General features: G+C 33.6%; 2 protein-coding genes across 4 annotated transcripts; both read left to right on the top strand.

Moving 5' to 3' along the window:
- Window positions 1–906: 906 nt before the first annotated feature.
- LOC118435954 lies at window positions 907–17867 on the top strand. 3 transcript variants are annotated; one of them, XM_035852515.1, is made up of 5 exons: window positions 907–1121; window positions 14456–14516; window positions 15392–15653; window positions 15738–15796; window positions 16214–17867. In XM_035852515.1, the coding sequence occupies exons 1-5, from the start codon at window positions 1057–1059 to the stop codon at window positions 17066–17068; spliced, it is 1302 nt and encodes a 433-aa protein (XP_035708408.1). In that variant the 5' UTR covers window positions 907–1056; the 3' UTR covers window positions 17069–17867. The 3 variants fall into 3 exon arrangements, with proteins under 3 accessions (XP_035708408.1, XP_035708405.1, XP_035708407.1); XM_035852512.1 differs by having other exon boundaries at window positions 908–1121; window positions 15392–15796; XM_035852514.1 differs by lacking the exon at window positions 907–1121 and adding an exon at window positions 13770–13862 and having other exon boundaries at window positions 15392–15796.
- Window positions 17868–21806: 3939 nt separating this feature from the next.
- Window positions 21807–25383, top strand: LOC118435719. Its single transcript, XM_035852114.1, has 3 exons — window positions 21807–21889; window positions 22649–23146; window positions 24229–25383. The coding sequence occupies exons 1-3, from the start codon at window positions 21817–21819 to the stop codon at window positions 24594–24596; spliced, it is 939 nt and encodes a 312-aa protein (XP_035708007.1). The 5' UTR covers window positions 21807–21816; the 3' UTR covers window positions 24597–25383.
- Window positions 25384–25607: the final 224 nt, after the last annotated feature.

Raw genomic sequence — 25607 nt, 5'->3', positions numbered from 1 at the left:
CCTGGTGATCGGATGGACAGAAGATCCTGGATGAGGACCTCCCGTTGCTGTTGTTGTTCTCCGAGTTGACAAGGAAACCAACTTGCTTATAAATAACTTCTTGTTTCCTTTTGTCCATTATTATGATGTACATTTTGCATCATGCTTGCTGACTATCATAAATATTCTGGTATTCGTGACAAGATGAAGTTTACAATGGAAGTGAAGAAAATATAGTCATAGTGGGTTTCAAGCGAATTCACTGAAACTTGGATTTTGATTGTGTGGAATAAATATTGAAAGATAAATACATTGATTTATTCAACCCACAAAATAAATATCAACGGTTAGGCAAAAATGTATTTATGTACCCATCCGAACTGGCATACTGAGAAAATAAGCTTCCTACACGATTACACCTTAGCTTATCTAGCTACATATATATATTCGTATGTCGGAGCGGTGTCGAGACAACAAAGCTTTGAAGGGATTGCATCTGATGATACCTTTCACTTGAAGAAATGCGTTCGATTCCCACCTACATCTACATCATGAGAATGAATCATTTATACCGTTGAAGGGAAGTACTGGATATAAATAAGTCAAGATAGAAGTGATATCTACTAAATGTGCTTATCTTGTGTAAACAGGATGTTTGTCAGTCTGGTGCCATCATATGTATGTACCTAACCTGGATGACTAATTACTGAGCTTAAAATTTAAAAAAATTCAAAGAATATTCACTTTTGTGCCCATATGCCTTTTATTGCTGGTGTATTTTTCTCAAAGTTTATCATAGACAACGTTTAAACGACAAAACTGCAGTTTGAATATATGAGGTCGAGTGAAAATAAACGGTTCATAAATACTTTTTCCACGCTGTATGTATGTACCTGAGCTTAATCAAATATGTACAAATTTGTTATCAAGACAGATAACCACTCCACGTATATAAATCTGTCCAACTCAACGAAGAGAGTCACTTTTACGCAAAGCTTTCCTTATAACGCTCCTAATTTTGAAACTTTCTAAAATTAGTAATGGAAAAGTCAAAAAGTACTCGGCTACTCAACAGCGATGTCAGCCCAGCAACTTCGACTGGCAGAGCCGTGTTGGAAGCGGCTAGAGCAGCGCTGGATGTTGTGAGTGAAGAAATATAATTTAATAACCTATCAGTACAGCTTTGCTTAGCCCGAACCAGGCTTGATTAGTAAACCCACTTTTGTCAATAGTTTCCTATAAAATTAAATTAGTACTGCATTGTACTATAATTTGTATTATATTAAATACATTTAGCGTCAATTCTTAATCTTAAATATTTGACAGCAAATTCTAAAAATCAACGCTTATAAATCGGTAGAGGTCCCCCCACTGGACCCTCCAGATGAAACTTTTCCCAATTTGTATACATATTCTTCCATATTGAGCTATTACCGAATTATGTACCAATTTTCAGCTCGATTGAATGATTTCCAAAAATCGGTATGGGTAACCCGTTGGGTCCCTTCGTTTGAAAATTTTTTCAATTTCACTTCATATTCTTTCATTAGAAGCCCTTAGCGACCTCCGTACCAAATTTCAGCTTGTTTAGATGACTTTGAAAAATCGGTATGGGTCACCCCGTAGGGTCCCTCCAGATAAAAATTTGGCCGATATCAGTTCATCTTCTTCCATTACGAACCCTTAACTAGCTCTGTGCCAAATTTCAGGTTTCTACGACCATTTTGAAATTTTGGTGCATAATACCCCACCCACTCACATAACCCCCATCGGTCAACCACTGGACCGATTTCGCCCATCTTCGAACTCGGTTCCTAACTTTGTCCAATATGCATATGGTAAAGGTTTCAAGTCAATCGGTCAACCCGTTCGAGAGCTATCGAAAGACAGACAGACAGCAGACAGACATGACGATTACAAAAGCCCTGGTTCGGGCTAAAAATGTTACCTCTTAATATTTAATTATCTCTGGTTCCATAATTTCATTAGTTATACAATAGATACTACCTATTAGGCAATATATGTATGTATGTGCGAATCGTACAGTACGATTTTCCCATCTATTTTACGACATGTTAAAATTTACTTCTCCCTAGAAATAACTTCGGTAAACTGAATTAAACCAAAGAAATCTGTAGCTATATTACTACAATTTACGTCCTAGATTCCTGATGAAATTAAGCACACAGTCCCTGGTTTGGCCACAGGAGTGGGAAATATAGCACTAGGTGTTGTCATCTATGAGAACTTCAAAGATTTGCAAGATCTAGCACCATATTTGGATCCTGGGAATAGCTGTACTTTATCTGATGCAGCTAAACACATGGAACTGTGCAAACATCATTAATTTATCTCACAAAACTCCACTGTTTTACATGAGACAATTACGTCAGAAGCCAGCTGTCCTGAATCCTTGAAGAAAACCATCACTGATAATATGTACAACGCTGGTAACGTCATTATGATATGGTCCATATTATGTGGCAGTATCCAGCTTTCGATCACATTTTGTTACCTGCTCAAGTTATATGACAGTGTAAAAAATGCCAGAAATGTGGCTGCCAAATGTCCCGAAAAGAAAGACAAAATCCAAGCCAAATTAGAAATATTTTTAACGTTGCTAAGGATTTTTTTTAAGGTTGCTAGAGATTTTCTTTGACGTTGCTAAGGAATTTTTTTAAGGTTGCCAAGGAATATTTTTTAAGGTTGCTAAGGATTTTTTTTAAGGTTCCTAGGGATTTTTTTTGACGTTGCTAAGGAATTTTTTTAAGGCTGCCAAGGAATTTTTTTTAAGGTTGCTAAGGATTTTTAAGGTTGCTAAGGAATTTTTTTGACGTTGCTAAGGAATTTTTTTAAGGCTGCTAAGGAATTTTTTTTAAGGTTGCAAAGGATTTTTAAGGTTGCTAAGGATTTTTTTTGACGTTGCTAAGGAATTTTTTTAAGGCTGCAAAGGAATTTTTTTGACGTTGCTAAGTAATTTTTTTAAGGCTGCCAAGGAATTTTTTTTAAGGTTGCTAAGGATTTTTAAGGTTGCTACGGAATTTTTTTAAGGTTGCTAAGGATTTTTTTTGACGTTGCTAAGGAATTTTTTTAAGGTTGCCAAGGAATTTTTTTAAGGTTGCTAAGGATTTTTTTTGACGTCGCTAAGGAATTTTTTAGGGTTGCTAGGGATTATTTTTGACGTTGCTAAGGAATTTTTTTAAGGTTGCTAAGGTATTTTTTTAACGTTGCTAAGGAATTTTTTTAAGGTTGACAAGGAATTTTTTAAGGCTGTTAAGGAATTAATTATGCTAAGCATTTTTTTAGCGGTGCAAATTTTTTCGTCACAATGAGAAGCATAGTGAGAATCGAAATGAGAACCATAATAAGAACAATAATAAGAACCATAATAAGAACCATAATTAGAACCATAATAAGAGCCATAATAAGAACCATAATAAGGTTGCTACGGAATTTTTTTAAGGTTGCTAAGGATTTTTTTTGACGTTGCTAAGGAATTTTTTAAAGCTGCTAAGGAATTTTTTGACGTTGCTAAGGAATTTTTTTAAGGTTGCCAAGGAATTTTTTTAAGGTTGCTAAGGATTTTTTTTGACATCGCTAAGGAATTTTTTTGACGTTGCTAAGGAATTTTTTTGACGTTGCTAAGGAATTTTTTTAAGGTTGCTAAGGATTTTTTTTGACGTCGCTAAGGAATTTTTTTGACGTTGCTAAGGAATTTTGTTGACGTCGCTAAGGAATTTTTTTGACGTTGCTAAGGAATTTTTTTGATGTTGCTAAGGAATTTTTTAGGGTTGCTAGGGATTATTTTTGACGTTGCTAAGGAATTTTTGTTAAGGTTGCTAAGGTATTTTTTTAACGTTGCTAAGGAATTTTTTTAAGGTTGCCAAGGAAATTTTTAAGGCTGTTAAGGAATTAATTACGCTAAGCATTTTTTTAGCGGTGCAAATTTTTTCTTCACAATGAGAAGCATAGTGTGAATCGAAATGAGAACCATAATAAGAACCATAATAAGAACCATAATAAGAACCAGAATAAGAACCATAATTAGAACCATAATAAGAACCATAATAAGAACCATAATAAGAACCATAATAAGAACCATAATAAGAACCAGAATAAGAACCGTAATAAGAACCATAATAAGAACCATAATAAGAACCATAATAAGAACCATAATAAGAACCATAATAAGAACCATAATAAGAACCATAATAAGAACCATAATAAGAACCATAATAAGAACCATAATAAGAACCATAATAAGAACCATAATAAGAACCATAATAAGAACCATAATAAGAGCCAGAATAAGAACCATAATAAGAACCAGAATAAGAACCGTAATAAGAACCATAATAAGAACCAGAATAAGAACCATAATAAGAACCATAATAAGAACCATAATAAGAACCATAATAAGAACCATAATAAGAACCATAATAAGAACCATAATAAGAACCATAATAAGAACCATAATAAGAACCATAATAAGAACCATAATAAGAACCAGAATAAGAACCGTAATAAGAACCATAATAAGAACCATAATAAGAACCATAATAAGAGCCAGAATAAGAACCATAATAAGAACCAGAATAAGAACCGTAATAAGAACCATAATAAGAACCATAATAAGAACCATAATAAGAGCCAGAATAAGAACCATAATAAGAACCAGAATAAGAACCGTAATAAGAACCATAATAAGAACCATAATAAGAACCATAATAACAACCATAATAAGAACCATAATAAGAACCAGAATAAGAACCGTAATAAGAACCATAATAAGAACCATAATAAGAACCATAATAAGAACCAGAATAAGAACCATAATTAGAACCATAATAAGAACCATAATAAGAACCATAATAAGAACCAGAATAAGAACCATAATAAGAACCATAATAAGAACCATAATAAGAACCATAATAAGAGCCAGAATAAGAACCATAATAAGAACCAGAATAAGAACCGTAATAAGAACCATAATAAGAACCAGAATAAGAACCATAATAAGAACCAGAATAAGAACCAGAATAAGAACCATAATAAGAACCATAATAAGAACCATAATAAGAACCATAATAAGAACCATAATAAGAACCATAATAAGAACCATAATAAGAACCATAATAAGAACCATAATAAGAACCAGAATAAGAACCGTAATAAGAACCATAATAAGAACCAGAATAAGAACCATAATAAGAACCAGAATAAGAACCGTAATAAGAACCATAATAAGAACCATAATAAGAACCATAATAAGAACCAGAATAAGAACCATAATAGGAACCAGAATAAGAACCAGAATAAGAACCATAATAAGAACCATAATAAGAAGCATAATAAGAACCAGAATAAGAACCATAATTAGAACCATAATAAGAACCAGAATAAGAACCATAATAACAACCATAATAAGAACCATAATAAGAACCATAATAAGAACCATAATAAGAAACCATAATAAGAACCATAATAAGAACCATAATAAGAACCATAATAAGAACCATAATAAGAACCATAATAAGAACCATAATAAGAACCATAATAAGAACCATAATAAGAACCATAATAAGAACCATAATAAGAACCATAATAAGAACCATAATAAGAACCATAAAAAAAAATAATAAGAACCATAATAAGAACCATAATAAGAACCATAATTAGAACCATAATAAGAGCCATAATAAGAACCATAATAAGGTTGCTACGGAATTTTTTTAAGGTTGCTAAGGATTTTTTTTGACGTTGCTAAGGAATTTTTTAAAGCTGCTAAGGAATTTTTTTGACGTTGCTAAGGAATTTTTTTAAGGTTGCCAAGGAATTTTTTTAAGGTTGCTAAGGATTTTTTTTGACATCGCTAAGGAATTTTTTTGACGTTGCTAAGGAATTTTTTTGACGTTGCTAAGGAATTTTTTTAAGGTTGCTAAGGATTTTTTTTGACGTCGCTAAGGAATTTTTTTTGACGTTGCTAAGGAATTTTGTTGACGTCGCTAAGGAATTTTTTTGACGTTGCTAAGGAATTTTTTTGATGTTGCTAAGGAATTTTTTAGGGTTGCTAGGATTATTTTTGACGTTGCTAAGGAATTTTTGTTAAGGTTGCTAAGGTATTTTTTTAACGTTGCTAAGGAATTTTTTAAGGTTGCCAAGGAAATTTTTAAGGCTGTTAAGGAATTAATTACGCTAAGCATTTTTTTAGCGGTGCAAATTTTTCTTCACAATGAGAAGCATAGTGTGAATCGAAATGAGAACCATAATAAGAACCATAATAAGAACCATAATAAGAACCAGAATAAGAACCATAATTAGAACCATAATAAGAACCATAATAAGAACCATAATAAGAACCATAATAAGAACCATAATAAGAACCAGAATAAGAACCGTAATAAGAACCATAATAAGAACCATAATAAGAACCATAATAAGAACCATAATAAGAACCATAATAAGAACCATAATAAGAACCATAATAAGAACCATAATAAGAACCATAATAAGAACCATAATAAGAACCATAATAAGAACCATAATAAGAACCATAATAAGAACCAAATAAGAACCATAATAAGAACCAGAATAAGAACCGTAATAAGAACCATAATAAGAACCAGAATAAGAACCATAATAAGAACCATAATAAGAACCATAATAAGAACCATAATAAGAACCATAATAAGAACCATAATAAGAACCATAATAAGAACCATAATAAGAACCATAATAAGAACCATAATAAGAACCATAATAAGAACCATAATAAGAACCAGAATAAGAACCGTAATAAGAACCATAATAAGAACCATAATAAGAAACCATAATAAGAGCCAGAATAAGAACCATAATAAGAACCAGAATAAGAACCGTAATAAGAACCATAATAAGAACCATAATAAGAACCATAATAAGAGCCAGAATAAGAACCATAATAAGAACCAGAATAAGAACCGTAATAAGAACCATAATAAGAACCATAATAAGAACCATAATAACAACCATAATAAGAACCATAATAAGAACCAGAATAAGAACCGTAATAAGAACCATAATAAGAACCATAATAAGAACCATAATAAGAACCAGAATAAGAACCATAATTAGAACCATAATAAGAACCATAATAAGAACCATAATAAGAACCAGAATAAGAACCATAATAAGAACCATAATAAGAACCATAATAAGAACCATAATAAGAGCCAGAATAAGAACCATAATAAGAACCAGAATAAGAACCGTAATAAGAACCATAATAAGAACCAGAATAAGAACCATAATAAGAACCAGAATAAGAACCAGAATAAGAACCATAATAACAACCATAATAAGAACCATAATAAGAACCATAATAAGAACCATAATAAGAACCATAATAAGAACCATAATAAGAACCATAATAAGAACCATAATAAGAACCAGAATAAGAACCGTAATAAGAACCATAATAAGAACCAGAATAAGAACCATAATAAGAACCAGAATAAGAACCGTAATAAGAACCATAATAAGAACCATAATAAGAACCATAATAAGAACCAGAATAAGAACCATAATAGGAACCAGAATAAGAACCAGAATAAGAACCATAATAAGAACCATAATAAGAAGCATAATAAGAACCAGAATAAGAACCATAATTAGAACCATAATAAGAACCAGAATAAGAACCATAATAACAACCATAATAAGAACCATAATAAGAACCATAATAAGAACCATAATAAGAACCATAATAAGAACCATAATAAGAACCATAATAAGAACCATAATAAGAACCATAATAAGAACCATAATAAGAACCATAATAAGAACCATAATAAGAACCATAATAAGAACCATAATAAGAACCATAATAAGAACCATAATAAGAACCATAATAAGAACCATAATAAGAACCATAATAAGAACCATAATAAGAACCATAATAAGAACCATAATAAGAACCATAATAAGAACCATAATAAGAACCATAATAAGAACCATAATAAGAACCATAATAAGAACCATAATAAGAACCATAATAAGAACCATAATAAGAACCATAATAAGAACCATAATAAGAACCATAATAAGAACCATAATAAGAACCAAAAAAACATAATAAGAACCATAATAAGAACCATAATAAGAACCATAATAAGAACCATAATAAGAACCATAATAAGAACCATAATAAAACCATAATAAGAACCATAATAAGAACCATAATAAGAACCAGAATAAGAACCATAATAAGAACCAGAATAAGAACCGTAATAAGAACCATAATAAGAACCAGAATAAGAACCATAATAAGAACCATAATAAGAACCATAATAAGAACCATAATAAGAACCATAATAAGAACCATAATAAGAACCATAATAAGAACCATAATAAGAACCATAATAAGAACCATAATAAGAACCATAATAAGAACCATAATAAGAACCAGAATAAGAACCGTAATAAGAACCATAATAAGAACCATAATAAGAACCATAATAAGAGCCAGAATAAGAACCATAATAAGAACCAGAATAAGAACCGTAATAAGAACCATAATAAGAACCATAATAAGAACCATAATAAGAGCCAGAATAAGAACCATAATAAGAACCAGAATAAGAACCGTAATAAGAACCATAATAAGAACCATAATAAGAACCATAATAACAACCATAATAAGAACCATAATAAGAACCAGAATAAGAACCGTAATAAGAACCATAATAAGAACCATAATAAGAACCATAATAAGAACCAGAATAAGAACCATAATTAGAACCATAATAAGAACCATAATAAGAACCATAATAAGAACCAGAATAAGAACCATAATAAGAACCATAATAAGAACCATAATAAGAACCATAATAAGAGCCAGAATAAGAACCATAATAAGAACCAGAATAAGAACCGTAATAAGAACCATAATAAGAACCAGAATAAGAACCATAATAAGAACCAGAATAAGAACCAGAATAAGAACCATAATAACAACCATAATAAGAACCATAATAAGAACCATAATAAGAACCATAATAAGAACCATAATAAGAACCATAATAAGAACCATAATAAGAACCAGAATAAGAACCGTAATAAGAACCATAATAAGAACCAGAATAAGAACCATAATAAGAACCAGAATAAGAACCGTAATAAGAACCATAATAAGAACCATAATAAGAACCATAATAAGAACCAGAATAAGAACCATAATAGGAACCAGAATAAGAACCAGAATAAGAACCATAATAAGAACCATAATAAGAACCATAATAGGAACCAGAATAAGAACCAGAATAAGAACCGTAATAAGAACCATAATAAGAACCATAATAAGAACCATAATAAGAACCATAATAAGAACCATAATAAGAACCATAATAAGAACCATAATAAGAACCATAATAAGAACCATAATTAGAACCATAATAAGAGCCATAATAAGAACCATAATAAGGTTGCTACGGAATTTTTTTAAGGTTGCTAAGGATTTTTTTTGACGTTGCTAAGGAATTTTTTAAAGCTGCTAAGGAATTTTTTTGACGTTGCTAAGGAATTTTTTTAAGGTTGCCAAGGAATTTTTTTAAGGTTGCTAAGGATTTTTTTTGACATCGCTAAGGAATTTTTTTGACGTTGCTAAGGAATTTTTTTGACGTTGCTAAGGAATTTTTTTAAGGTTGCTAAGGATTTTTTTTGACGTCGCTAAGGAATTTTTTTGACGTTGCTAAGGAATTTTGTTGACGTCGCTAAGGAATTTTTTTGACGTTGCTAAGGAATTTTTTTGATGTTGCTAAGGAATTTTTTAGGGTTGCTAGGGATTATTTTTGACGTTGCTAAGGAATTTTTGTTAAGGTTGCTAAGGTATTTTTTTAACGTTGCTAAGGAATTTTTTTAAGGTTGCCAAGGAAATTTTTAAGGCTGTTAAGGAATTAATTACGCTAAGCATTTTTTTAGCGGTGCAAATTTTTTCTTCACAATGAGAAGCATAGTGTGAATCGAAATGAGAACCATAATAAGAACCATAATAAGAACCATAATAAGAACCAGAATAAGAACCATAATTAGAACCATAATAAGAACCATAATAAGAACCATAATAAGAACCATAATAAGAACCATAATAAGAACCAGAATAAGAACCGTAATAAGAACCATAATAAGAACCATAATAAGAACCATAATAAGAACCATAATAAGAACCATAATAAGAACCATAATAAGAACCATAATAAGAACCATAATAAGAACCATAATAAGAACCATAATAAGAACCATAATAAGAACCATAATAAGAACCATAATAAGAACCATAATAAGAGCCAGAATAAGAACCATAATAAGAACCAGAATAAGAACCGTAATAAGAACCATAATAAGAACCAGAATAAGAACCATAATAAGAACCATAATAAGAACCATAATAAGAACCATAATAAGAACCATAATAAGAACCATAATAAGAACCATAATAAGAACCATAATAAGAACCATAATAAGAACCATAATAAGAACCATAATAACAACCATAATAAGAACCATAATAAGAACCAGAATAAGAACCGTAATAAGAACCATAATAAGAACCATAATAAGAACCATAATAAGAACCAGAATAAGAACCATAATTAGAACCATAATAAGAACCATAATAAGAACCATAATAAGAACCAGAATAAGAACCATAATAAGAACCATAATAAGAACCATAATAAGAACCATAATAAGAACCATAATAAGAACCATAATAAGAACCAGAATAAGAACCGTAATAAGAACCATAATAAGAACCAGAATAAGAACCATAATAAGAACCAGAATAAGAACCGTAATAAGAACCATAATAAGAACCATAATAAGAACCATAATAAGAACCAGAATAAGAACCATAATAGGAACCAGAATAAGAACCAGAATAAGAACCATAATAAGAACCATAATAAGAAGCATAATAAGAACTAGAATAAGAACCATAATTAGAACCATAATAAGAACCAGAATAAGAACCATAATTAGAACCATAATAAGAACCATAATAAGAACCAGAATAAGAACCGTAATAAGAACCATAATAAGAACCAGAATAAGAACCATAATAAGAACCATAATAAGAACCAGAATAAGAACCGTAATAAGAACCATAATAAGAACCAGAATAAGAACCATAATAAGAACCATAATAAGAACCAGAATAAGAACCAGAATAAGAACCATAATAAGAACCATAATAAGAACCAGAATAAGAACCATAATTAGAACAATCCATAATAAGAACCAGAATCATGTTTACAAATCGTATCAGTGCTCTGATTGGTTCAGCTGGAAAGCCAACAGCCAATCAGAATGCTGGAGTGTCACGGAAAATTTAACGGGACGGACTTTTCGAAATTATATTATAGATGGTAAGTGAAATCATTGGTCATCCTATATAGTCCTCAGCCTGATTATGAATATGAAAATTTGTTCCACTCATGACTGTATGAAAATTAATACACTCAGGGAACGTCGCCAGTTATGAGAGTGTGTAGAAAATTCCAATCGTCATTCAGAAATTTCAAATTTGCACTGGAAATATCAACTCTGTCCAGATTTTTATGATGTAAAGCAGTTTTGGAACCAATCGGGAGAATATTTTTTTATGTCCAAAGCTTCGATTAGAGGAAGTTGAATTGTTAATTTTAGAATGCCCATAATCCTAGCTATTTCAGATAGTATTAGCCGTTGGCATTCTATGACGATTTTCTCTACTTTTTGAAGGCTTTCGGGGGAGTAACGAATTTTGGGCGTCCAGTCGATGGGATGTTCAGGACGAATTCTCTTTACCTCCTGAAATCATTCGTCAAACTGAAGACCGATGATAATGATGGAGAGAATTCGCCATAAATTTTAAGGCTACGTTCATCAATCTGAGTCATGGATTAACCCTCCAGCATCAAAAATTCGATCACACCGAATTTGTAAATCTTGCATGTTTGTGGTCGAGCCTGAGTTTAGAAATTTATTTCTCAGGATCTACTGGTTGAAGCATTAGGGAAAAAATTGACATTTCCTAAGTATGTTTGAACTTTGAAATCACGAAAAAAAACTGGCGCTAAAACGTCTCCTTCAGCGGTATTCCAGCTATTTTTTGGTTCACCCTCGTACAATGACCTTGAATTAAAAATACCAAGAACACCCCGAAATTCGGGGCATAATTAAAGCTTACATCATTAAGCTCGTTGGTTAAGCTGCAAATGGTGATTTTTAGACCATACTAGGTAAACAAAAATCCAAAATAAATATGGAACTCAGAGGAATATTTACCACTATGTGACTTTATTGACACCGGATTACTTGTAGTGCAGCTTTTGCATACTTTACACAAATATAATTCAAATAAACCGTTGTAACGTTAGAAGTAGCTCACCCTGTAATAATGATTTTTGTATAATTGTGTACCAATGGTACAGAACAAACCGATAAAATAGGTCCACAATATGGGCATAATTTTCCATTAATGATGCAGAATAAGCGAACAAAAGATATACATAATTGTGATATAATTTTGCACCAATGGTGGAAAATAAACCAGGGAAAATGAACCATAATTTTGACATGAAATTTTGACAAATTCCAAGTAAAAATGATAGTTAATTCTTCCGGGTCTTATGCACTTTTGGTGCGTTTTGCATCTGTTCCTTCAATTGTTTGGCACCAGTTTGAGTCACCGATTGTTCCATATCAGTGGTGCTAATAAGTCGGTCACAAATTCCAATAACTCGCTTTAATTATCATCAATTGATGCAAAAGAGTCGTTAACAGACAGACAGACGGACAGACGGACGGACAGACGGACGGACGGACAAGAGGAATTCAATAGCTCCTCTGCTACGCAGGGTGAGCTAATAAACCGTTGTAACGTTAGAAGTAGCTCACCCTGTAATAATGATTTCAGCATAATTTTGCACCAATGGTGCAGAATTGGCAGATAAAATAGATACGCAATTTTGGCATAATTTTGCATTAATGATGCAGAATAGGCGGACAAAAGAGATACATAATTGTGACATAATTTTTCACCAACGGTGGAAAATAAACGAGAAAAATCAATCCAGAATTTTGACATAAAATCGTGACAAATTCGACGTAAAAATTCTAGTTATTTTTTTCGTTTCCTATGCACGTTTGGTGTGTTTTGCATCTATGTTGTCAATTGTTTGGCACCATTTTGTGCTACCGACTGTTCGATATCAATGGTGCTACAAAATTATTTAAAAATGGAAATGTTCCTATTTAATTAGCATCAATTGATGCAAAATAGTCGTTAACACACAGACAGACAGACGGACAGACGGACAGACGGACACGAGGAATTCAATAGCTCCCATGCTACGCAGGGCGAGCTAATAACCCTAAATAAGTGAGTCCTTCGAGTGGATGTACATATTCACTATAGTAGAGTTCCATACGGTTTGGGGGTGATATAAATATTTACTCAACGTTTTCGTAGAATTTTGACCACAATGCCAAATGTACGTATGTAGAAGCACGCCTCGAGCTACATACACATACAACGCATTTTACATACATACGTAGGTTACATCAATTTAAGTAACAAACCTTATTCACGGGTCACTAAACCATACTTTCCACTAAGAAGCCACCATTTCTAACAAAAGATGTTTAATTTTAAAACTGGACTTTGCCTTACCATTCCACAAATCAGAATTCACAAAAGCCTAAAAATAAGATATGTAGAAACTAAATATTTGTTGGCTAGAACCCATACGTCTCAAGCAAGCGAGCAAGCAACTAAATAAATCCGTTTCCTTAAAATAAACGTTTACTTTTTGGAATTTTTCCTCTCTGGTCTAGTGGATTTTCAGCCTTCCCAAAGATAAAAGGTATGGAACTGTGTGCCTAATACGTATGTAAATACACTCGTGGGAACAATTATCCCGTAAGGTTTCCCATAGTAAATAAAATGTCGTGCAATTAGTGAGATAATAGAATTTGAAATTTAGTTACAAATTCAAAGCAAATCAGATTTATGGGAAGGTAGAACTTTGACATATATTGAAACAGTATATATTAATTTACTACCGACAAAGTCAAACCGCAGGACCTTTCTGAACCTTAGTTTTTAATTAATTTCGTAATTTTTCGATATCTTATCACTGTGACTCCTCAATCGATCACTAAACTAATGACATTTAAAAAAAAAGCACTCCCAATATTCAAGTTTGGCAGATATTTATGTATGTATATTCTACGGACCTATGTTTATTTAAGAGGACAGTAAATTTAGAAAGTGTAACATTTGTCAATTTTATCGCGCATTTTATCACCTGTTGGATGTATGCAGCTACATATCTTCGCCAAACCTGAATAGTAGCGCATACGTACCTGGAGACCTCCATTGCTAAAATTAATGAAATTTTGGTGTCATATTCATAATTCATAATTTTTTTTTCTTCTTCTTTCATGAATCATACAGCCAAGAAATTATGGATACCGGACGCGTTACAACCACCCACATGGCCGTGCGCATGCCTGAGGTTTGTGAAATCCAATTAAATTGTTTGATAAATATTATATTTCAATTTGTCAATGAGATCACCCGCAGAAAATCGAACTATGTACATTATAATCCAGAAAGTAAAAATATTTATGTATATGTATTACTCTACCCCCGTGGTTACAAATAGATCACCGCAAGAAAAAATTTATAACCAGTGGGCGACAAATTTATTTGTATCTACAGCAGTAGAGTCACATACGATTATTTTGGGTTATAATTGTAACCCAATTTCTTTGAGTGTATTCTGATTTCATTCAACACAGTCTTCTGTGTTATGAACCGTGTCGGGGCGACAAAGGAAAGGGGGGGGGGTAACGAGTTCATCGCTAATTCCTGTACCAATAGTTAGAGCCGAAAATGTGTTTTTTTTTATGTAACAACTATGAAATTTGAGCTGTGCCATTTCGAGATATTAGAGTTCAAAATTTTTCCAATTTTTCCAAGGCGAGCCAAAAAAATTGTTCACGTTGCCCCCCCCCCCTCCCTTTCCTTTGTCGCCTCGACGCGGTTCATAACACAGCGGTAAAATTATTGTCCACGAAATCCAAATTCACTACCATACAAATCCAATGTCTCTCTCTCCGGTAATTTGAGCTTGGTGTCCAATAATCGCCAGCTTTTCTAATGTTCATTCAAAGTAAATATCTTTACTGTATTTATTACGCGCTGTAAATAATGTTGAGTAAAATTTATCCCTCCAAAGTTAAAATTTACTCAAGGTTGAGCAAAAACCTTTCAACGTTGGGTAAACTTGAACTTTTCTTTTGTTGGGCAACTTTTACTCAACAGTTTGGTTTTGTGGGAAATTCACTCAATTTTTCTTGCAAAAATATTATTTATTTTTTACGATAGGTTTTACAAAATATGACCTCCTTTTTGCCAACGACAAACCTGCTTGTGTGCACCCAGGTCAACGCGGGATGGGAAGTTGCAGCCAGGAATCAACTCCGAGCCCGCATCATGATCGATTTGTCGGCCGAATGTAGCAAAAGTTACTTAAATGTGATGCAAGTCCGATCAAATTACCACCAACGGGTCGAATTAAGTTGGAAACGGGAAGAAAAAATTATCCAGTTTCTCCCGCGATTTAAACATTTTGCTGAACAGAGCCGGGGTAAAGTGAGACATGTGATTACCGAGTTCTTCTTGGGCGGGCGGTCATACTCGGAGAAGTTTTTCAAAATTATCAAATCTCTAGGGACGCAAGTGACGTCGTTAAACTTAAAACTATTCTGTGAATATCCTAACAAAGCGTATGTACGTAAGAAATTTTTGCACTGCTTGCATTATAATGTCAATGGTTAAATAATTTATAATCGCACGCTACTGGTAATAACCTTAACCTTTTGATTCGTGAGGAAGATAAGGGTCGTTTTATATGTGTAAACTTAACTTACTTGAGCGTAGTGGTTCCAATCCTGAGATTTTTAACATTGAGTTTTCCAGATTTTTCGGGAAATCTAATGCTAAATACTCGGAAATTGTAACCACTAGGTGAGACATGACGAGATGAGACAAGATTTATACGCGATAAAACAAGGCTCATAATATTACAAATCCTGTAAGAAGTTGTTACCAGCATGTATTAATATAATTAACTCGAGCTAGATTTTAACAATTTTATTCGCCACCTTGTCTCCCCACCTAATCCATTATTTTTATCTGCCCTCACAGATTTCTAGGAAAGTTAAGAACATGTCCACCTTCTTGACACACTTCAACCCTGGACAAACCCTGGTCTTCCCATCCATCACTAAACTGGGATTAAACCTACACCAGGTCACCGGATGTGACCAGTGTCCTCTAATCCTTGCCAAATTTGCCGCCTTATTCCCTAATGTGTCCACGCTGGAATACATTTGCAGTGGCGGGGACGCCTTAAAATTCCTGTTTTTCACGAAACCCTCCCCATTTCCGAAGTTGATCTCGTTACGCCTCCGCGAATCTGGGTCGCACGGGCATTATGACGGTCAACCCGTTTCACCTGCCTGGTTCACCAACAATATTACCCGTTTTGAATTTAACGTGACACCCCAAATGAGTTCATGTCCGGCTCTACTCCAAATTTTGTCCCCGGTTTTGGAACACTTGAAAATCACCGGGCTGGATGGGAGAAGGTTCGTGAGGTGGGATGTTAAAGATCTCGTCATTCCGATCATGCCGAACCTCAAGGTTTTTGCTGTCAGTAGGATCACATCAATTTATGACACCTCCTTCAACGAGGGCCATGTTGGGGTGAAATTCGAAACTGAAAATCCTTTGGGTAAGATTGATTACAAGGAGCAGTTCCCCGCACTGCAAGTACTTTCGGTGAAAAATGAGGGCGAAACTGAGTGCGAGTTTGAATCCACAGTACAATTTTTGTATTATACTTTCCTCCCGGAAAATATTTCCGTGTGCGAAACGCTGCAGAAATTATACTTCCCGCACCTGCCCAGGGACAAGGTCAGTTTGAGCTGGACCACGCTGGTAGACAGGATTGTCGCCACGTTTCCAAATTTGAAACATATGATGGGCCACATTTTGTAAATAGGTGGGTGATGAGTGGGTAGATTTTTGGAGAAGATGGAATTAGGAGGGTGGTTTTGAGAATTTTTTGGGTTGAAATCTACGTATTTTAGTCCGGATTTCCTTAATCTTACATAAGTGTAAGCTGCTTCAACGTATGGAGGCAAGTCTAATTACGGACGAAATTAATGACCAATTTTTTTTTAGCTAATTCCACGACTAAAAGTACTTAGTAAAAGTTATATATGTAACATTTAATTATTTAATATATGCATTTTATAATATTTCATAGTATTTAATGAGGCAATTCGCGCACCCCTTGGTAACATTGTAAACAGCGTAAAATCCGAAAACTTACAAACTTTTACAAAAATTTCCGAGGAAAATGAGCTTACAAACTTTTGTAAGCTTAGGCAGGTCAAGGGCGTTTTTCTATTTTGTAAAATATTTTGTAAACTTACAGACTTTACAATGTTACCAAGGGGTGCGTGAATTGCCTGAAGATCTCGCTAAGTGTTTACTTAGAATAAATAAGTTTGTTTGGTACAAATTAGATAATATTTAGTAAAGAAATTGAATCTCGTCATCATGACAATTTTCCTGGAGTTGGTTAACTCCAATAATTGAGTGGTAAGTACTGTCCATAATATCTTACTTCCCTTCTCGATACACTTTGTACCCATTTTTGATATATGTATGTACTTTCCCAGCAATAGAATTTAAATATCGAATAATAATTAATTGCTCGTAATAATGGCAACAGAGATTGATAAATCTTATTTAATAAATCAGTGTCCCTCGAGACAAATGAAGTACGTAATTAGTTATTCCACTTAACACAGAATTTTGATTTACGCTTTTTGTAACTCACAAAACTCACTTAAAATGCAACTAAATATTTAGATATACGTACATACTTTAAGTTTTATGAGTTACAAAAACGTAACTCAAAATTCTGTGCTGACTTGTTTGTGACCTTAAAATTTACGCGTATTTAAAAAAAGAATCACTCAAATTGGTTAAACATTACGTGCGAGGTTTCATTTCTTAGATTTTGCATTACTTTTACATTGAGTGGCGTATTGATCAAGCTGGAGTTCTGATACTCCTTATAAGAACGCGATGCTCTTCAAGTTGAGATGAGATTTATTATTTATTATGTAGCAATCAATTATTTGATATAATTGGTTTACAGCGTCGTGTGATAAAATATATGTAGTTAGACAGGTTTCGACCAGATAGAAAATTATATTGATTTATAGTTGGTCCTTATCTGTAGGCGACGTATTGGTCAATAATTAACATTTTGTAATGCTCATCAGAGTTTCATCCAGGGCAAGTATGACATGCGTGATTCCTGATCAGAGATTTACGTAACTTAGGAGGAAAGCTTCACTAGTTGCCACCAACAGATTTCGATGCCCTTTGGATATGTGGTAGTACCCCATGAGAGAACAAAACATCTTCAAATTTGATGCCATGGCCCCATTTGCGCCCGCCACACCCACTCAAAGGGGCGCCAAATGCTAGACTAGCCGCACTAAAATCTTCGCAAAAAATTCAATTTTGCTTGGATTTTCAAAAAAGTTACATATTCTTGGATCCCAGATAGTTGCTTTATCATATCTAATAGCAATCTCAACTTTTTTGAAATTTTGCATTTTTTCAAGTCAAACCCGTGCTGACGAAATTTTCGAAAACAGTGAAAATTTCAAAAAAGTTGAGGTTGCTACTGAATATGATAAAGCAACTATCTGGGATCAAGAATTTGTAACTTTTTTGAAAATCCAAGCAAAATTGAATTTTTTGCGAAGATTTTAGTGCGGCTAGTCTAGCATTTGGCGCCCCTTTGAGTGGGTGTGGCGGGCGCAAATGGGGCCATGGCATCAAATTTGAAGATGTTTTGTTCTCTCATGGGGTACTACCACATATCCAAAGGGCATCGAAATCTGTTGGTGGCAACTAGTGAAGCTTTCCTCCTTAGTGAAAGTGGGGGTCGCATATAAGAACAGAATGTATGCTTACCTGGAGGTCTGCACCTTTATACGAAAAGTGTTATCTTTTACACATTCGTCGAGAACCGTTGACTCATATTTTATTTTCTCAAGGACTAATTGAGGTAAAACACCAAAGTGCCATGTACTCAGTGTCATAGATTTCAAACCAGTTTTTGTAACTGATATCTATTAAATCTATGAACTGAAATGAAATATACATTCGTATCGTTTTTCTACTACATAAGTACATGATCTACAAATCGGTAAGAGCTACATATGCAAGACGATTTAAATTTTGCATGGCAATTTAAGGGGGTGGTATTACATGATTTTGGTAATTTAATGCATACATTTCCTAATTTTACCACCACTGCTTTTGAGAAATAGGGTGGGATTCAAATTTCGAAATCACTTTCTTTTGTCTGTCAAAGCAAATTTTAAAAATTAAAATAGTTCGCCACTACATCTGGATTATACACAATCGTTATTTTCGTAAAATGATGAGCTAGGTTAAAAATTAAACATACCCGTCGTCTTGGTGATAAACATGTCCTCAAAAAATACAATGCAATGCACAAAATGTTTCACATCAGTTTTTCGTGGTTCAATTTATAGTTGAAATTAATTTTCGAAAAGGAAAATTAAAAGAGGTGAAAATTTAGGCAAATTTTAGTAACCAAGGATAAATTGCAGTTCTCAAAGTACAAATAATGGTAAAGCAAAGTAACGTTAAACGTATAAATATGGGATTAAGCCCAGATTCGGGTTAGAACGTTCGAAAACACAAGCAGCTCTTCATCTGTGAGCACATCGACAAAAAAATTGTTGCCACAGTCTGGAAATTGATAAGAATCAAAACGACGAAATTTTGATTATTGTTTATTCTCATGTTTGTCCAGTATTTACAAGAGTGTGACAAAAATCAAGCTAATCTTTCTCGTAAAAACTATTACAGTGCGACAATTGGTGAAAATCAACGGCTGGTAGACTTAATAAATATGCCATTACATAAATTAAGATTAATTGCCCAAGTTCGCCTAAACCATGATAGATTCTTCTTTAGAAAAAATATACATGTATTCAATGATAATCAGAAATGTCGTTTTTGTAACCTAAATGTATGCGAAGATTTATTTCATTTCCTGTTTCACTGTAGAATTCATGAGAGCTCACGAAATATTTTTTTGAACGAATTCCTTAATCAAGTGGTAGTGACAAGAGAGAACTTCAAATCAAAATTAACAAATATGGACGAAGAGACTTGTGTAAAATTATCAAATTATCTAGTATGTAGCTTATTAAGGAGGAATCTCTTCACCCGTTTAATGGAGGAGTGTAGCACTTAGCCACCAATTATACTATTAATTAGAACTCATTATTACTGTAAAAATATATCAAAATTGTGCTCAATGGGTGTACCCTGGAAGAGCCAATAAACACACTTATCTATCTATCTATTATTCTCATGTTGAGAGCACAACCTCCATCCGAACGTTTAACTCAAACTACAACTACAAGTTAGATGTCAAATTTTATCAACCTCTAACCATTTTATATGTAAATAAAGTGCGGTAAAGCACGATACATAAGTAGCGCAATAATGCTGAGAACGCTGAGAATGCTGAGAATTAATTTGCGCTATAAAGCTCAAATTAATTAAATTAATTAATTAAAGTAATTAATTCATTAATGATTGATTAATTAATTGATTAATGATTGATTAATTAATTAATTGATTGACTGATTGATTAATTAATTGATTAATGATTGATTAATTAATTAATTGACCACATGCTCTATACTGCGACATGCGACATCTATCTGAAATGTGATGGTCCGGTTTGATATGAAAATTTGACAGTTACTGACATCTTATGGATATGCCCAAGCTGTAAAGCTGTACGATTTTCGAACTTTTAGCAACAAAATTTAGATTGAGTCGTAGGAGAGTTTGATTAAGAGTATCACACCCTGTCTCGAGCTATAGGAAGACCACTTTGGAGCTTTATTTTCACAATCATTATTTCCACACATTTAGTAGTCACGTCAAACTTTCATATTTTTGTCGAAAGATATCACATGTAAATATGTTCTTGCCGATGATTAATCCAAACCAGTGTGTAAATTTCTCATCTGAAATGTCAAGATTTGAGGATGAAAAAACCGTATTGTAAAATACTTGAACATGGTCTCTTGGCCCATTTACTTTATCATTAAATCTCCCGTCGGCATGGTTTGATTATTTTTAATTATTCTTATGATAATTGAATATTTGAGTGACAAGCTGTACACATCGAGAACATCATTTTAAGATGACGGTACCAATGATAACGCCGTTGCTTAGCGACACAGTTTGAGTATAATCAAGTATCAATTTAATTACGGGTTTCCCCTCAATTTATTCACTTGTATTGTATTCCATTCACGTGTATCAATTACAAATTTAATTTAAAACACAAATTGATAAGCGTTTCGGTTTCTCACTTTGTAGGTCCAGGTTAATTATAAACTCGGCAATTTATGTAAGTTGTTAACACACCTGGCAGTGTATTCGATATGCTTCATTCAAGAGTAATTTTTTCTGTATATGTCGATGTAATTACGTATTATGCAACTTCAATGAACCGACAAAGCTAATTGTTTTTCGAGTCACGAATTATAATTGATTTATGACTATATAGAAATAAGTGGTTCTTGTGCGGACAAAATGGTATAAAAAGAGAACAAATTATATCATTTCAGTAGAAGTTTACGCACCGATTTTTCAGGATAATGGCAGGTCAAATCAAATTTCAATATTACTTCTTGCTCGTTGTCCTCATTAGCTGTGGGACCCTCCCGACAGGTCGGTATCAAATTTATTTTCTATAAAACTTTTAATTAAGGGAGGTTTAGGGTATAATTTTTAGGTTAGGCTCATGTAACAGTCAAGGCTTATGTAACAATCATGTTGATCCGTCTCTCTGTCACGTGATAGAGCCTAATCGGTTTGGCTCGTATTATTTGGCATGTGTGTATGGGGTCAATTTGCAGGTCGATTTCGTATATAGAGAAAATCGGCTTATTGAGAATAGGGGTAATATGGACCGGGTATTACATATGCACCAAAATTTAAAAAAATGGCGTACATATAGCTAATAGCTTCAAGTGAATTACTATGAGGTCAATTTAAAAAAAAAAATTTCATTCCGATGGACATTAGAGAGTGAGCCATACCGATTTTTCAAAATTCTTCAATCTATTTGAAATTTAGTTTGAGGGTAGCTAGGATGACACTTTGATGAAGTTAAAATAAGAACATTTTTATTATTAGCGACCAGAGAGATCGACAACTACCGATTTCTAAAAGTAGTCGTAATTAGCTTAAATTTAGTACAGTTCTTCCTAGTTTACAATAGTGAAATGTGAAGTCAAATTTGCAAAATTTTCAATCCAAATACACCAAACCTGACTCTGGCTAAATCAGTACTGAACACTGAAGGTTTATAATTCGAGGCCGGGCTGACAGTCTGTCCTTGACAGATCCAGTGCTCAATATGTAGCCAAATTTCGAGATTTTCTGTGAACTTAATCAAACGTTGTTAACTTTGGTTGTAATCCGTAGATGCTGTCGAATGTGGGGATAACTGGACTACTTTTGAAAAATCTAAATGCTTCCGGTTCTTTGATAATTTTGAAACTAAAGACATTGCGGCCCAGACTTGTCGCAATATTCCCACAGAGGAGGTTAACACGACCAAATTGTTATCTGTAAAATCAGAGGCGGAACAACTCTTCCTGAGCGAATGGTTGTTTAGAGAATTAGGTATTTTAAACAGAGTTTGGCTCAACGGCGAAAGATTCAATGGCTCAACCTTCATCTGGAGTGATGTTGACGGAATGTCCTTCACAAATTGGGACGTCGGGTTTCCAACCAACTTGACGAACGACTGTGTGGATATGAGTCCACAATCTGGTGTCATGTCGCCACCATTGGCCGCAGAGGATGGCGCGTGGCGAGATGTGCCATGCACTAAGAGGAATTTGGTTGTGTGTGAGAAAAATCCTAGCTTATCTCCAGGGGAGGTGGTGGACATGCTTTTCCATCTGAGGGACAATCCAGGTTGGTTATTATTTTTACCTTCATTGACTATTGATTTGCCACCCATGGTTTTTTTAGTTGTTGAGTTTAATTGCAAAAAAGCCTGATTACTTGAATAACTACTGTACACTTGGCGCTTATTAGTCAGAGTCAGGGCTTGCGTAGTCATCGTGTCCGTCCGTCGGCCTTTTCGATCCATAACTCTCTTTAAACATATCTGATCAATGTTTCTCCTAGTTTCTGCTAAGGGGGTGCTGCAAGGATGAAAATTTATTTTTTGAAAATTTCCAAATTTTTGAATTCAGGAATTGATTGATTGATTGATAACCTTTATTCGTGTGTCAATAGTGATCAATTCATTACAAATTGGTTTACTTACCATGACACAATTATAGCTAATTTTCTGTAAAGCACTTAACTAATAATTAAAAAGAACAAAAAATTGAGTACATACATAATCAGGGCAATTGAAATAGTTGGACAAAATTAATTATATATTCCGTATTATAACCAAATGAACAAAAAGTCGGTATAAATAGTCTTTTACCCTATTCCCTAATTCTCAAACGTATTAATGCATAAATCATACTTAAACTCAAATTCCTTAGCTGCATAAAACATGTCAGCACATTGACTTCGTAACGGGTTCAGCACTTTCGCTAATTTACGCATTAATTTATCATGATTAACGCAATTCCTATTTTCTAAAACTATCGTCATTCTCTTAAAAGGAGGAACGCAGCTAGGACAAGCCCAGTTTTTAGAGTGTAAAATGTTTCTGTAAGAAACTTCAGACATATTCAGGAATTATTTAGGTCGGGTGTAAATTTTTAGCACAACCTGTAGCTTATGCAATCGGCATGTCTGTCTGTGGTCATTTCATATCTATAATATTATCTGGACTCATCCGATTGATTAAAATTTTTTTTATTCATATAGCATAGGTAAAAGTAGGGAACGAATTCAATAATGACCCGAGTCGACCGCAGAGCGATCGGTGGGTTTCATTCTGGTCGGCGGGTAAAAAACACTTGCTCGGGCAATGCGAAGTTGAACTATGTGACGACATTCCTAACTGATTAATAATTTGTACCTTTATTCAGTTCCAATTGGATTCATCTACGTCCAACTACCCTTCCACCCCGCGCCACAAACGCTTTGGCCAAATTTGATCTGGAAAAATGCTACGGGGGATTATGCCGGATTATTCTTCCGAGCCGAGGGTGGACCTTCGGGGGGCTTTGGGACAGTTCAGGCAGACACGTGTAACCGACTTAGCACTGTATCCTCATCGTTAAGCACCACCTTTCCCCCATCATCGGTAACAGTGCCAGCTACGGGATTTTCTAATAGTATCTTTGCCGGATACGAACCAACTAGCATTAACCGTTATGAGGTAATGAGCTTCTCCAACTCTGGTGAAGAGACTCGTCCGAGAAATACGGCGGTTAGGATATGGGAACGAATATAGGTTGCATGGTACTACATACGTAACACAAATTAATTTAGTTTTCAACAAATAGAAATTTGTTTAACCTTTTTCCCTTAAATACGTGGTATGATGTATTTTGAAACATGTCCCTAAGAGACCAAATACATCATATGACGTAGAGAAGTTTTTCATGGGCAACTAACATCGAAGGTGAAAATTGGTAAAAAATGAAAAACTCCATTATGAAATGTGGAAAACGCCATAGTGAAAAGTTGGATTTTTATAGCTTTTTTCAGCGGAATTTTAGAATATTTTCTATATCAAGTCCATGCTAAAAATGGAATTTTCATTTTTTTCCAGTTTATATCAAGTTCGAATATTTACAAAAACTCAAATTCGGGTGTTAGTGGGTACAAAGGGCTTTGAAATTAAAGGCGAAAAAGGTTAATAGCAATAAATTTGAAATTTTAATATACTTATTGTTGGAGTTATTATCCAACCGAAAAAAATTGTAATAAAAGTAAAATATAATATCATACATAATATATAGTATAATATCACATTGCCACCTTCGACCCCATTTTTACAAATTTTTCGTATGTCTTTCCATTCATGGTTGATCACTGCTTTTCCTAACTTGTCGTCACACTATCCAAAATGTTTCCATAATTCATCGAAATCCGGTTTTTCCCACTGGACAGAAGTAGTTTTAACCTCCCTAAACCGTTTTAATCTTTCAAAACGAAACACTAATGTGCAGATTTTGGCAATTTATATTTGCACTACGTTATCTCCAACGAAGGCGGAAAAACGAGCCAGTTTCGGGCCCACACATGCCGGGTACTCCTTTTTAACCGTGTCTTAATAAGATATGAAATTATACAACTGTATTAAAAATTACTTGGTCGCAATTTACATAAAATATCAATTTAATGTGTCTTGTTACGAAATTTTTTGTCGTAGCACATATCCACAAGTGGTCCACAAAAATCTTTCCATTCTGCCTCAATCAAATCCACGCGACGTTTCTCATCCTCAGTTTTTCTTGCG

Source organism: Folsomia candida, unplaced genomic scaffold (genome assembly GCF_002217175.1).
Source record: "Folsomia candida strain VU population unplaced genomic scaffold, ASM221717v1 Fcan01_Sc005, whole genome shotgun sequence".
Taxonomy (NCBI): domain Eukaryota; kingdom Metazoa; phylum Arthropoda; class Collembola; order Entomobryomorpha; family Isotomidae; genus Folsomia; species Folsomia candida.
Note: the sequence above shows the minus strand (reverse complement) of the source record. Positions and strands in the feature narration are given on the sequence as shown.

Excerpts from the sequence above, each read along its gene's own strand:
- LOC118435954 (XM_035852512.1), top strand. The coding sequence starts at position 1,057 with ATGTCAGCCCAGCAACTTCGACTGGCAGAGCCGTGTTGGAAGCGGCTA. Across the intron at positions 14,517-15,391 it reads TGGCCGTGCGCATGCCTGAG|GTTTTACAAAATATGACCTC; the intron begins GTTTGTGAAATC and ends TTTTTACGATAG. Across the intron at positions 15,797-16,213 it reads AATATCCTAACAAAGCGTAT|ATTTCTAGGAAAGTTAAGAA; the intron begins GTACGTAAGAAA and ends CTGCCCTCACAG.
- LOC118435719 (XM_035852114.1), top strand. The coding sequence starts at position 21,817 with ATGGCAGGTCAAATCAAATTTCAATATTACTTCTTGCTCGTTGTCCTC. Across the intron at positions 21,890-22,648 it reads CTGTGGGACCCTCCCGACAG|ATGCTGTCGAATGTGGGGAT; the intron begins GTCGGTATCAAA and ends TGTAATCCGTAG. Across the intron at positions 23,147-24,228 it reads CCATCTGAGGGACAATCCAG|TTCCAATTGGATTCATCTAC; the intron begins GTTGGTTATTAT and ends ACCTTTATTCAG.